Source organism: Ahaetulla prasina, chromosome 2 (assembly GCF_028640845.1).
Source record: "Ahaetulla prasina isolate Xishuangbanna chromosome 2, ASM2864084v1, whole genome shotgun sequence".
Lineage (NCBI taxonomy): Eukaryota > Metazoa > Chordata > Lepidosauria > Squamata > Colubridae > Ahaetulla > Ahaetulla prasina.
This window is the reverse complement of record NC_080540.1, coordinates 66,657,918-66,672,493: the sequence shown is the minus strand read 5'-3', so window position 1 is coordinate 66,672,493 and position 14,576 is coordinate 66,657,918. Positions and strand designations below refer to the sequence as shown.

Sequence of the window (14,576 nt, the reverse complement as noted above, 5' to 3'; positions counted from 1 at the left end):
CTCTGCTTGTCTGTTACAGCTGGGTGGTGTGGGGGGAGATGCGTGAGCTATTCTGGGACGAGACTCTTTTGTTTGCGGTCGCACTATAGCGCCATTTAGTTTCACTTACGTAACGTGAACTAAACTTATGCACTGATGATACAAATAGTATATTTTCAGAAATTTAAATTGTCACAGGGAATTTTATGAAAACCTAATGAAAATGTTTTTAAATAATGCTATGAATTTTTTTTTTAAAGTCAATTAAATTAAAAAAAAGGAAAGTGCTTCAGTATCAGACAAAACCCCTACCACCCACCATGAAAGCTGGAACGCCCACTAGTGGGCAGTAGGGACCAGGTTGACTACCACTGGTATAGTTGGTCATCCTTTCAAAAAAGTGTACGACTTTTTATTTTGAACATCAAAAGTATGGACGAAGTTTTTCAAAAGTAACAAGATAGATGGAATTTGTTATTTCTGAAAATATGCTGCAATTGATAACAGTAAAACATTATCTGAGATACACAGCTAATAGAATTGTACCAGCAAACCACATACCATTTTGACAAAGAAAAATAGAAAAAAGGGCACCCAAATGTTAACAAATTATTACTTCTTTATGTAACGTATAACTAGGGTTGTTGTTGTTGTTGTTGTTGTTGTTGTTGTTGTTATTCCCTCTTTATTTAACATATCACTAGGGATACAGTGTCTCAGTGGCTAAGACACTGAGTTTATTGATCAAAAAAGTCAGCAGTTCAGTGGTTCGAATCCCTAGTGCCGCATAACGGGGTGAGCTCTTATCACTTGTCCCAGCTTCTGCCAACCTAGCAGTTTGAAAGCATGTAAAAAATACAAGTAGAAAAATAGGGACCAGCTTTGGTGGGAAGGTAACAGTGTTCCGTGCACCTTTGGTGTTTAGTCATGCCAGCCACATGACTACGGAAACGACTTCAGACAGTGCTGGTTCTTCGGCTTTGAAACGGAGATGAGCACTGCCCCCTAGAGTCAGGAACGACTAGCACATATGTGCGAGGGGAATCTTTACCTTTTTAGGGTTTTCATAGATATAATTTTAAATTGTACCATAAGCAATCCAAGAAAAGTATTTTATATAATAGTATCTACCTGTTTTTTCATTCTTGCTAGCATACTTATCTTTAAAGTGCTGATTCACATTCATTCATTCAATAGCTGAAGTTTATTTTTCAGCCATAATTTTAAAAATCACATGTACTGCGTGTGGAGCGAAAAGAAGCCAAAAAAGAAAATTAACATTTTATTCCTTATAAGGAGGTCATTATTGACAAGGGAGATTTTCTGCCACAATGCTTCTTTTCCAGATTACTTATTCAATTTGAAAATTATTCCCTTGACATGAATCCTTTTAGATGTTCACATTCTGAAAGAGCATTTACAATTTCAATCCTATTTTAAAGAAGATGTAAATGTTGAGACTTTATAATATATTCTTACTGCTTGCCCAAAACAGTTTGCTACATTATGTTAAACACAAAATTATTATTAATATAATCTTAACCATATTGAGTCACTCTTATGAGCAGCCGAATCCTATTCATATTTATCATATTGCATTGATTGTGGTGGTTCCCAGTTAAGGCAAAGAGATAGATAAGATTATTCATGTTGTCCCAAAGGTTCTTTTCCAAAAGGCAACTGGACTTTCTTACTTTTTTATTTGAAAATATTTGGCTTCTAATCCAAGAAGCTTCTTCAGTTCTATTCAAGTTGATATTCTCTCTCTCTCTCTCTCTCTCTCTCTCACACACACACACACACACACACACACACACACACACACCCGTATGAACCAACTCATATCACATTTGCACTGAAATATTAAAATGCCTGATTAGCTTCTCTTTTTTAATACTTGTAAGTAATACCATGAATTCTAGTAAAATTTATATATTCAGGATAGCAAATACCATAAAGACAATTTTTCGAACAAGGGAATGATCTGACAAAGGAATATACTTACAAGTAGATTTTCCATGGGTTTTCTCACAATTTGGACAGTGGTAAATATCAATATCTGGTGCTTCATCTTCCTCTACACCAACACAGCTGAAATTTATAAAAGAACAAGTCGTTATTAAACAACAAGGTTAAACAAGTAAAATAATCAGATATTTCAAGACGTAACAACTCTTGTGACCAAGGTCCAATCTTCTTAAATTCTATAACAGGACCTTGGGTGACTTTTTGTGACCTTTGTCAGTTTTGTGTGGTACTGAAAAATTAATGTACTTCAGTCTCCCTACTAAGATAATGTGTCAGATTGCAAGTGGATCTGGATCCCATGAATAGAGTGCAATAGCATAGTATAACTCTATTTCTTTGTTAGAGATAAATTGTCAAAAGTCAATAACCAAAGACATACATATTTTCCATCTGAGTGAAGATAGGCACTAGGGACCACTAATTCTTAGTTTAAAGTGGCATTTTTTTTATTTAAAGAAGAAAGCCCCACTCCCCAAAAATTATACAGTGAGTGCCATTGGATGCGAATTAATTGGAATTGGTCCTATCTTGTATTTTTCACTTGTTTTACAAATGCCATTTTAATTCATGCTCTGCTCCATATGGATTATCCTTATGGGGTATAGGAAGCTGTCATCTATGACTTGGCTACAAATACAGAATTATGATGATGTTCTAAAATTATGGTGGTTCCTCCCATTTTGCTTTCCTTTACTAGATTATAACTGCAAAGGAAAGCTTGAAAATCAAAAGTTGCTTCTGCTGAATAGTTAAAAATTGCTAAAGCGACCACATTCACAGCAAATAAACTCTTAACATACTCCAAGAATTATTACTGCAGTTATTGTTCAAAATGTTTATAAACACACACCCGTATAGTTACACTTTTTCTCTGACTACATCTCTCCATCTCTCTCTCTCTCTCTCTCTCTCTCTCACACACACACACACACACACACACATACACACACACACACGTAAATCTAGCAATATCCAAATAATTTGAGCAATGAATTTTAAGTATGAACCTTCATGCACATACACCTATTCTATATGATTTGCCCTGAATACCAAAAGTGAAGTTTTATAGAGCAAAATTCTATCAGAGCAGAATAGAATTGTATTCTTAATAACTTTATCAATTCAGCCCTTTTCTGACACCTAATCATATATAATTTGGGATATCTGACTTGTATGGAGTATTTTGCTACCAAAATCAATTTCTGCTGCAGAGATGGACATAAATGGATTTTGAATGCCAGAAACATATAACATATTCAGAACACCCACTGAAGTTAGCAGCATACAGTATGATGCAACACTGTGCTGTCATCCGAATGTAGGCCAGTAAAGAAACAAGACTGCAAAGGAACCACATATCCAATGCTAAGACCTTTCTCACGGGGTATCGGGTTAAAAATCATCTTGAGGAGAAAGAGTGCAGCTGACCAAATAGGTGAAGGAACTGGTAGCCTTCCAGATGTTACTGTGCATCTAGCAGCCACGGTCAATATGCCCAGAAGTAGGAAATATTGGAATTTGTGCTTCAGTGATATTTGGAGAGTTCAGCAATGCAGGTAGTCCTCAACTTACAACAGTTTGTTTAATGACCATTTGGAGTTACAATGGACCATCGCAGAATCCCCAGGGTCACATGATCAAAATTCAGGTGATTGACAACTGACTCTTATTTATGTGTTGCAATGTTCTCGGGGTCATATGATCACCTTTTGCGACCTTCTCACAAGCAACTTTCAATTTCCAAGCATTAGGGGTGCTCAACAGTTGTGACATGCCTTGAGGATTGCAAAGGTATTTTGGTTACTTTAATATAAGTACGTATGTTATGTACTTTAATATAAGTAAGTATATTATGTATACTTACATAATCATAAATACCATAACTTTTTAACATTTTGTTTGTTTCATTTGGGAAGCTAAATTCACTTAACAACGGTATTACTAACTTAACAACAGTAGTGATTCACTTAACAACTGTGGCAAGAAAGATCATAAAATGTAACAAAACTCACTTAACAATCATCTTACTTAGCAACAGAAATGTTGGGCTCAATTATAGTTGTAAATCGAGGACTACCTATATTTATTTTAATAGTATAGAATACTGCTATTCCTGATAAACCAACTAAGCAAAGCATCTAAATCAGTGGTGAAATCTAAATTTCTTTCCTACCAGTTCTGTGGGCATGGCTTGGTGGGCGTGGCTTGGTGGGGGGGGTCATGTGACTGGGTGGGCAAACTATGTGACTGGCGGATCAAAAGTCAGAAACTCACTAACAATGTCCTGCTGGAGCAGGGTTGGACTAGATGATTTACAGGTCCCTTCCAGCCCTGCATAATCCCCTGGATTATCCCCTATCTAGTGCCAGGTTTGTAGTCCTTCCTTCCTCTCCTTTTTCTTCCCTCCCTCCCTCCTTCCTTCCTTCTTCCTTCTTCCTTCTTCCTTCTTCCTTCCTTTTCTCTCTCTCTCTCTCAAACGAACCCCCCACCCCTACCCCATTTTTTGCCTACACCACCCATTTTTTGCCTAGCAGGCTTCAGCTTTTTTACTTTTTAAAAACGCTTTTAAAAGTAAAAAGAAAAAGCCTCTGACGATCAGGCACCTCAGCCGAAGAAGTTGTTAAAAAATACTTTTAAAAGTAAAAAAAAAAGGCTCTGACGATTGTGTGGCTCAGCTCTGCATGGGGGGGGGGCAGGGATTTTTGCTACCGGTTCTCTGAACCACCCGCCGCCATCACTACCGGATCAGGCGATCTGGTCTGAACCAGCAGCATTTCACCCCCGATCTAAATCTTCCTGTGCAAAACATTAAAGAATAGCAAGTGTCTATCTTCCATTCTTTTAGCTTTGTAAATTGTTGATGCTGCACAAATTGTGTGATTCTGCTGTCTTCTTCCATTATCCCCAAAAAGAAATAGCAACAGAGCTGAAACTACTACATTTTAGGAGTGGTCTCTTATTTCTGCCTCCACTGCATTGCCCTGAAGCACTTTCACAAAGCTTAATCTCAACTGATAATGTGTCTTTAAACTAAAAAGACTGAGACTAAAATATTCCAAGGAATTAATATTACTTTTAAGAGATACTATCTTCAAAATACTTTTCTTAACTATTAAATTATTGTTATTTGATCACATCTACGAGTAAGTCGCACTGGCGCAGTGGTTAGAATGCAGTATTGCAGGCTACTTCTGCTGTCTGCTGGCTGACTGCAATTTGGCAGTTTGAATCGCACCAGGCTCAAGGTTGACTCAGCCTTCCATCCTTCCAAGAAGGGTAAAATGAGGACCCAGATTGTTTGGGGCAATATACTGACTCTGTAAACTGCTTAGAGAGGGATGTAAAGCACTGTGAAGTGGTATATAAACATGGCTATTGCTGCAACTTCCAACAGACACATAATTCTATTAAAAGTTAAAATTTTCAGAGTGAGTTTTTGATGCTTTAATGATGACAACTTTTTGTCAATGTCTAATGTGAGTTTTGGATGTATTTGTGTGTGCACATGTAGCTGCAAATACTTCTATCTCATAGTAATATTCACATTATCCTAGACTAGTTACTATGGAAGCAAAATGGATCCATGAACAATCAATGGATCCAATCTACAAAACATGTTTAAATACTTAAGCAAAATCCCAATTTACACAGAAAAATATTTAGTCAAATAGTTATTCATAAGATTTTCTCCAAATAGTTATCCATGGGATTTTTCCCATGATGATTAGGTTCCACATGCTCTGTCCTTCTACATGCAACATGAGGACAATGCATATGTTGTTCTCTCACTTTTGATAGAAAATCTACATCCAATTTCTGGGATAAAAAAGTGGAGATTAATTTCCAGCTATATAATGTGACAGCTGCAGTTCTTCCTTCTTTGTCCAGAATTCCTGAATTAAGTTTGCCATCATAAAACACCATCTTCTTTGGTGATTGGCAGGATGCAAATAAATAGATAAATACTGTATCTTAGTTGTGACATTATTTGGTTATTCAAAACCTTGAGATGAGATCAAAACCTGTCCAAATTCTTCCCACTATTACTGTTACCTGTGGTCCGTAGTATTTGTAACTATAACAGAATAACAGAGTTGGAAGGGACTTTGGAGGTCTTCTACTCTAACCCACTACTCAGGCAAGAAACCCTAAACTATTTCAAACAAATGGTTGTCCAATCTCTTCTTAAAAACTTCCAGTGTTGGAGGAACCACAACTTCTGGAGACAAGTCATTTCATTTATTAATTGTTCTGTCAGGAAATTTCTCCTTAGTTTTAGTTTTGGGTTGCTTCCCTCCTTGATTAGTTTTCATCCATTGTTTCTTGTCCTGTCCTCAGGTGCTTTGGAGCATAGCTTCTTTGTGGCAGCCCCTTAGATATTGGAACACTCCTATCATATCACCCCTAATCCCTCTTTTCGTTAAATCATACCCAATTCCTCAACCATTCTTCATATGTTTTTGTCTCCAGTCCCCTAATCATAATCATCTTTGTTATACTATAAAAAACATCCTTGTTATATTAAAATTCCAACCTCAAAACCAAAAATATAACCCTAACCCTAACCCTAGCAAGGTAATCCATGCAAGGTAATCCAGACAGAAAGCACAACCAGATGGACTAATTCTACTTTATTATAAGATTACATTAGCAGAATCTTGAAAGTCTGAAAGTATATTTCTATCCTATTGCCTTTAAAGACAAAAAAACTAGAGAATGTCCCTTCAGAGATATTTGTCATGCCCAGATTTCCTTTACAGGCAAAGCTGCCTCCTATCCAGCTATTCTTCTGTGGCACTTCCCCCTGTCTCCCAAGATCATTCTCACATACCATTACTCCTAGTGAATATGATACCCATTACAACAATGAGGGCTTCAAGAAAGAAAAAGCATTACTTTTATATTATATATCATCCCTAGAAAAAACTGATATAGGAACTTTTACTGCTGGAACATCACTCCATTATTGATTGATAAAATGGACAGTTCATTTTTAAAAATTGTTGGCAATATACAGGTAACAATCAGGTTGGATCGCTTTTCCTCTTTAGTGGCTATGTTGTAAGGCTCAGCAATTTTGGAAAAAAGATTTAAAATAGAAGGAAACAAATTCCAAAAGCTGAATTTCATTTCCAATCTATTTTAAAAACTCTTACTAAATCTTACGTGCCCAGAAACTAGCTTTACACATAGTAACTGCTGCAAGAACATTTTATGGTTTGTATCAGAAAACACCTATAATTCCTTAGAACAATAGCTTATGGGACTTTGCTTTGATATCCAAAATAACTTCATGTTTGAAAAGCGAATCTGACACAGAATCAGATTTTTGGGGATTTACAATTCCCTCCCTCTTTCCTTCCCTCCCTCCCTCTCTCTCTCTCTCTCTCTCTCTCTCTCTCTCTCACACACACACACACACACACACACACACACACACACACACCCTTAATGTAGATTTTATACAATTATTCTGATATTTATATACTATTAGGATTTTAACAATGATGTGTTTTTAAAATATGTTCAGTTATGTAAAATTAATCAGTGCAATATTTAACATTCTTATCTAATTCTATTATGCTTATAAAAGTGCTGTTTATTCACATCATGTTTTCATTTTTTTATCTGTTTTTGTCTTCTCTTTTTTCCCTTTTCAAGAATTTAAAGAACAGGGCCGTGGGTGGCTCAGGCTGTAAGATAGCCTGTTATTAAAACACAGCTGCTTGCAATTACTGCAGGCTCGAGTCCCACCAGGCCCAAGGTTGACTCAGCCTTCCATCCTTTATAAGGTAGGTAAAATGAGGACCCAGCTTGTTGGGGGGGCAATAAGTTGACTTTGTAAATATACAAATAGAATGAGACTATTGCCTTACACACTGTAAGCCGCCCTGAGTCTTCGGAGAAGGGCGGGATATAAATGTAAATAAATAAAAAAAAATTCTTAATGAAAATATAACAATTTATTTAAAAAGATGATTGGTGGCATTGATCAAGAGACTGCAGCTTCTGTGCCTGATTTTGTTAGGATTATAGCAATTAACCATCAAATATTTACCTCAACAATCTGTGATGGGCTGCAGATTCACTCTAAAAGGAACTCCTGTATAGCTCCAAACCAGCCAATAGGTTCAAGGTCTACACTGCTGACTAAATAGTAGGTCAAGATTGCAAGATTCTGCTTATTGAGAGAAGGCTGGATGATAAGAAGTCAGCATTATCTTAACATCATTCCTGACAGCACAACAATGAAATCAATGGAGCTTTTCTTAGCAAACTAGTTGTATTGTTTTACATCTATTTTGCAAGTACAGTGCAGAAATATTTCCTGCAGAAAATAAGGGAAGAGGTTTAAGGGTCTTTTGTAATTTGGTGGAAAAATCATCCAACATATTACATTTTATTTATTGCAAGCACAATAAATAAGAAGTATTACTTAATGAATTCCTTAAATTCCTTTTTTTATAGGTGCCGGGAGACACACTGTTTTCTTCTGTAAGGTCAACTAGAGTTGAAACGCTTCCTCTATTTTTATTTTTATTTCACACAAGAAAATCATTCATTCATTCATTCACTCACTCCTTCCTTCCTTCCTTCCTTCAACTAATCAATCAATCAATTTATATAGCAACTCATCTCCCATACATGATTCTAGGTGGCTTACAATAAAATAAAAAGACATAAATATAGAATATAAAAATAAAACTAAAACACATAGCAGCCGAGCCTCAATTATCCACAGAGCCTAGAGACAAACTATTAATATTTGCCAGTGACCAGGGTTTTTTTTTTGACATTCTCATTCTTTCTGCCATGCTATAATAGCAATAGCTATAACTTAGACTTATATACCGCTTCGCAGTGCTTTACAGCCCCACTAAGCAGTTTACAGACTCAGCATATTGGCCCCAACAATCTGGGTCCTGATTTTACCCACCTCGGAAGGATGGAAGACTGAATCAACTTTGTACCAATAAGACTTGAACTGCCAAACTGCTGCCAACCAGCAGTCAGCAGTCAGCAGTACTGCATTCTAACCACTGTGTCACCATAGTTCAATGAGAGTTGGAAAAGAGACAGTTGTGAAACAGAAATGAACAGACCTAGAAAAGGAAGTTATAAGCTTGAGCATATATCATAGCAGTAAAATTAACTATCTAATGGTTTTCATTAGGTAACGCTCTTAATCAAGACTTTCAGAATTCCTCTCATTATTCAAATTGCACATACAGAACCAAAGAAATGAGACACGTCCATATTCTCATTTACTCATCCCTCAAAAGCTGTTTGAAACCCAGGGTCATCTCTATTGCCACCATTCAAACCACTGAGAATACCAGTTTTTCTCCCAGTTGTCCAATAAGGAATGCTGTGTCACCCTGTGTATTATATCTTAGCAAGGGTCAGCATGAATGAGGAGACGGCTTGTACCACGAACCATTTATTGACAACAAGGCAACTCCAGAACAGAATCAACACTAGAAAAAGAGTTGACAGCTCTTAAAATACTGAGCTGTCCAAAACAACAACCAATAGCGAAGCCTTAATTTTCCCACCTGAAAGGATGCGGAAATAAACCAATCAGATCGCATCGCGTGAGCATGCTCAATACTCCTTCGGCAGCTCCACAGACACAACATTGTGCATGCTTTTAGTTATATTTTTTGCATTTATCTAGTGATTTCTTCTTAAAAGCAGTGACTGCTATTGGGGGGGGGATGTTGCTGCAAAGCCAACAACACATTCATTTTATCCTTTGCATACAGCAGGTAAACATGCCTGGGGAGGGGAAAGTGGCTGGCTCAGCTCAGGAGCCCAGAAGTGGGTTAGGGTGATTTCTGCCTGTGAAGAAATGATTATGCCTATATAATATATAAAGGTATGCCTAAGGCCTACACTGCAAATGGAAAGATTTTTTTTCAAACAATTCATGACATGGTACTGTAATGATCAAAAACAGATACGGCAACAAATACTCAAGAGAAAGAATGCACATAATGAAAGTAAGCAGGGACACACTATTACTGGTTTGCCGCATATTGCAGCAATTAGTGCAAGTATTTTCTTGATGCTACGCTCTGTGGCTAGACATTAAAGGTCATGAGTGTGCCTACCTTCATTTAATAGAATGAAAGAGAAAACCAGTCAAGGATTTTTAACCTTAAGATAACCTCATATACTGCAATTCTAAAAGAATTCCCCATCTGGACTTGTTCTGGTGCAGAAAATTGGTTCAGAAAGCAGCTCTCCCTTTGGAATTGTTAGGAAGTGTAAATGAGCAAATAAATGGGGCAGTAAAAAGGGGTATTTATTTATTTTTGGTTCTTTCCCCAATATTTTATATATTATATAATATATTAAAAAAATCTACTTGGCATGAGATCAGATTATTTGCTGGATTCCCTCTGCCCGAGATTGAGTGGATTAGGCATGATCCAAGTCCCTTAGATGCTGCTATCTTGCAAGAAATGGCAAGGAAGCGTGCCTTTTCTGTCACAGCCCCTGCCCTGTGGACCACTCTTCCCCTTGTGATCAAATAATTCTCCTTGCTTTATATTTCAGAAAGCCTTAGAAAGATCTGGCTTATTCCCCAACGATCTCGAAGAGAGATTTGTGGGCTACATTGGAAAAGTTTGATTGTGGTGCCAGGTTTTTCTGTTTATGGTTTTATTCTTTCCTGTTGTTGCTGTTCATACATAATTGTTTTTATCCTTTGCTTGTGAGCTACCCAGACTTAAGTTTTAAGAGGGGCAGCCATAGAAATATTTTAAATGAATAAATAAGTAATCCGTTTAAAAATAATTTGAGAGCAAGAAAAGAGCACATAACAATCAGGATGGTATTGGCCAAAGCTCTCCAGACTTTAACCTCTTCCAAAAGGCCATTACACAGGGGGAAAGCTTGATATCCAGTAAGACTCTAGCAAAATCTAGAGGCTATAATTGAAAACCACCATCTCTTTTGCCTTACCACAAAGCAAAAGCTCTCTGGGCAGCTTACAGTAAATACACCAAAAAGAAAAAAAAAGTATATTACAGCTGGTCCTCACTTACAAGCCATTCATTTGAACTCACGACGTCTCGGGGAAACATGCCTTATTACTGGTCCTCACATTTATAACAGTTGCATCATTCCCATGCTCATATGCCAGATTTGGGTACTTGGCAATCAGCATATATTTACAATGGATTCAGCGGCCCGGGATCACCTGGTTGCCACTTGCGATCTTCCCAGCCAGCTTCTGACAAGCAGACTCAATAAGGGAAACTAGATTAACTTAACAACCATTTGATTCCCTTAACAACTGCAGTGATTTGCTTAAGAACCATGGCATAAAAGGTTATAAAATCGCAGTTGGTTCATTTAACAACTGCCTTGCTTAGCAATGGAAATTCTGGTCTCAATTGTTTTCGTAAGTCAAGGACTACCTTGACTTACGAATTCAGGTTAAAACATACCGAGTTTAATCAAGGCAAACAAAAATAAGGACACCATATGAACTTGAAACCAGCATGGCAGCCATCAAAATGTAAACAATATGGATTAGTATAAATTAGAATACCATTGATACCATTTTCAGGTAGTGCTGAAATGATGCTTAATATGGCACTTCTCTATGGAGAGCATTCTATAAATAGGGTCCCACCAGAGAAAAGAGGCAAGGCTGCTGGACAAGGTGGAACAGTTGGAAGCTTCATGCTGTACATTGCCTGCACTACACAAAGCAAAGCTACATGAAGAAGGTGCCAACCTTGAACACCCCCAAGGACCAATGGGAAACACCAGTAGCCTGACACCTGCTACTGAAATCAATGATAAAAATGGCCTAGCAAAGAATTGTTGATTTGTCTTGCTGCTTAATTCATTTCTTGGAAGAAGGAGGACAAAAAGACACTGCTATGTTTGTATCTAATCCTAACCAACAGAACTGGCATGCACAGTGAATCTAACAAGTGCATTGGAGAAGAGCAACAAAGATGATTAGGGGATTGGAGGCGAAAACATATAAAGAACGATTGCTGGAATTGGGTAAAGTTTGATGAAAAGGAGGACTCGGAGTGACATTATAGCACCGGTGGTGGAATTCAAATTTTTTTATTACCAGTTCTGTGGACGTGGCTTGATGGGCATGGCAGGGGAAGGATACTGCAAAATCTCCATTCCCACCCCACTACAGGGGAAGGTTACTGCAAAATCTCCATTGTCACCCTACTCTGGGGCCAGCCAGAGGTGGTATTTGCCCGTTCTCCAGAACCTGTCAATACTCAAAATTTCCACTACCAGTTCTCCAGAACCTGTCAGAACCTGCTGAATAGTACCCCTGGATAGCACTGTTCCAATAGCTCAGGGGCTGCCACAAAGAAGAGGGAGTCAAGCTATTCTCCAAAGCACCTGAGGGCAGGACAAGAAGTAATGGGTAGAAACTAATCAAGGAGAAATGCAAACTAGAATTAAGGAGAAATTTGCTGAATTAATTGTCCAAAATTAATTGTTAATTGTTAAAAATTTAGAATGTTATTCTAAAAAACGAATTAGCAATTCTAAGTGAAAAGTGAACATGTTAATTTGGAAACTTAAAATCTACTGTGAAATCATGGATAAGAGTTTGGATTCAAGATTTGGGTGAATTTTAGACAGTCACCATCTCTAATACAAATACAATTCAATATGGTTGCTATAAAGAAAAAAATAGAGAAAGAAATGCTGTAGTATATTTCCTGATCTCCTGAGGAAAGGAAGGATATAATTGCAATAAATAAATAAATAATATCAAGATATGATCTACCAGATTAACTGGATACTTACTATTCATGTTAATCAAGCAGATTTCAAGAAGTTACTCAGAAAAAATTGTGGTGGATTGCTATGCTAGAAATTCTGAAGGAAAAGATTTTTCTGGACAGTATTTTTCTCCCATATTTACTAAGAGTCTACCTAAAATGCCCTGAATAAATCAATGTTTTTCCATTAGTTGATGATGTTATGTGCAATTACACAAGCATCTGCTTACCTAATTAACTGTTCTGGTCTCAGGAGTCTACCTAGTACTTTCACTAATGTAGGTCTGACCACTTCTGTACCTTTAAAGCTGAGAGAAGTAGGACATATAACCCAGAACACAACAGTAGCAATTTTACTCCAACCAACAACCATCCTGGACTCTTACTCCTTGGTTCTTAACAATGAAACAAAGTCATTAAGGTATGATCGCAGTTCCAAAAGATCTTTGTGATACAAACTAAATGCCTGTAGAGCAGGGGTATCAAACTCGGGGCCTGTGGACTAGATGTGTCGCGTGCTGGCCATCCCCACCCGTTTTAACAAAAGAGAAAAAAGTTGCAATACGTCACGTGATGACAACATGTCACTGCGAGTTTGACACACCCCTGCTGTAGTGCATTAACTGCCTATTTTATACAGCATCCAAACACAGTCATGTGGAAAAGAAAGTCTACTCTGAGTTCTCTGGTTTTACATGTCTGGACACAGTAAAAATCATCTGGTGCTTAGCAGTTCTTAAAAGTAAATAAATACAACTTTAGATGAACAACAACATGATATTACACCATGTCATCATTTATTTTACAAAAGAAAAGCCAAAATGAGAAGCCATGTGTGGAAAAAATACGTACATCCTATAATTCAGTAGCTTGTAGAATAATTTGAAGTAATAGTTTTCTATATGACTCTCTCATATCATGGTGGAGGAATTTTGGCCCACTCTTCTTTACAATATTGCTTCAGTTCATGGAGGCATGTGGCCATTTCTCTTGAGGTCTCTCCCCAGCAATTCAATCTGGACTTTGACTGTGCCATTGCAACACCTTGATTCTTTTCTTTTTCAACCATTCTGTTGTAGATTTGCTGTGTGCTTCAAGTCGCTGTCCTCTTGCATGATCCAATGTTGGCCAAACTTTAGCTGTAAGATAGATGGCCTCACACTTGACTCTAGAATACTTTGGTATGCAGAGAAGTTTATGGTCGACTGAATGACCGCGAGGAGCTCAGGTCCTGTAACTGCAAAACAAGCCCAAATCATCACTTCTCCATCACTGTGTTAGATGGTTGGTATGAGATATTTGTGCTGAAATGCTGTGTTTGATTTTCACCGAATAGAATAGAATAGAATAGAATAGAATAGAATAGAATAGAATAGAATAGAATAGAATAGAATAGAATAGAATAGAATTTTATTGGCCAAGTGTGATTGGACACACAAGGAATTTGTCTTGGTGCATATGCTCTCAGTGTACATAAAAGAAAAGACACGTTCATCAAGGTACAACATTTACAACACAATTGATGGTCAATATATCAATATAAATCATAAGGATTGCCAGCAACAAGTTATAGTCATACAGTCATAAGTGGAAAGAGATTGGTGATGGGAACTATGAAACGATTAATAGTAGTGCAGATTCAGTAAATAGTCTGACAGTGTTGAGGGAATTATTTGTTTAGCAGAGTGATGGCCTTCGGGGAAAAACTGTTCTTGTGTCTAGTTGTTCTGGTGTGCAGTGCTCTATAGCGTCGTTTGAGGGTAGGAGTTGAAACAGTTTATGTCCAGG

General features: G+C 37.3%; 1 protein-coding gene across 1 annotated transcript in view; it reads right to left on the bottom strand.

Annotated features, from left to right (window-relative positions):
- The window catches only part of PHF2 (PHD finger protein 2), a 147,783-nt gene that overhangs the window by 65,066 nt on the left and 68,141 nt on the right, over positions 1–14,576 (bottom strand). The window contains exon 2 of the mRNA XM_058167411.1: positions 1,985–2,070. Coding sequence (XP_058023394.1) covers positions 1,985–2,070 — 86 coding nt within the window. The remainder of the gene's footprint in view (positions 1–1,984; positions 2,071–14,576) is intronic.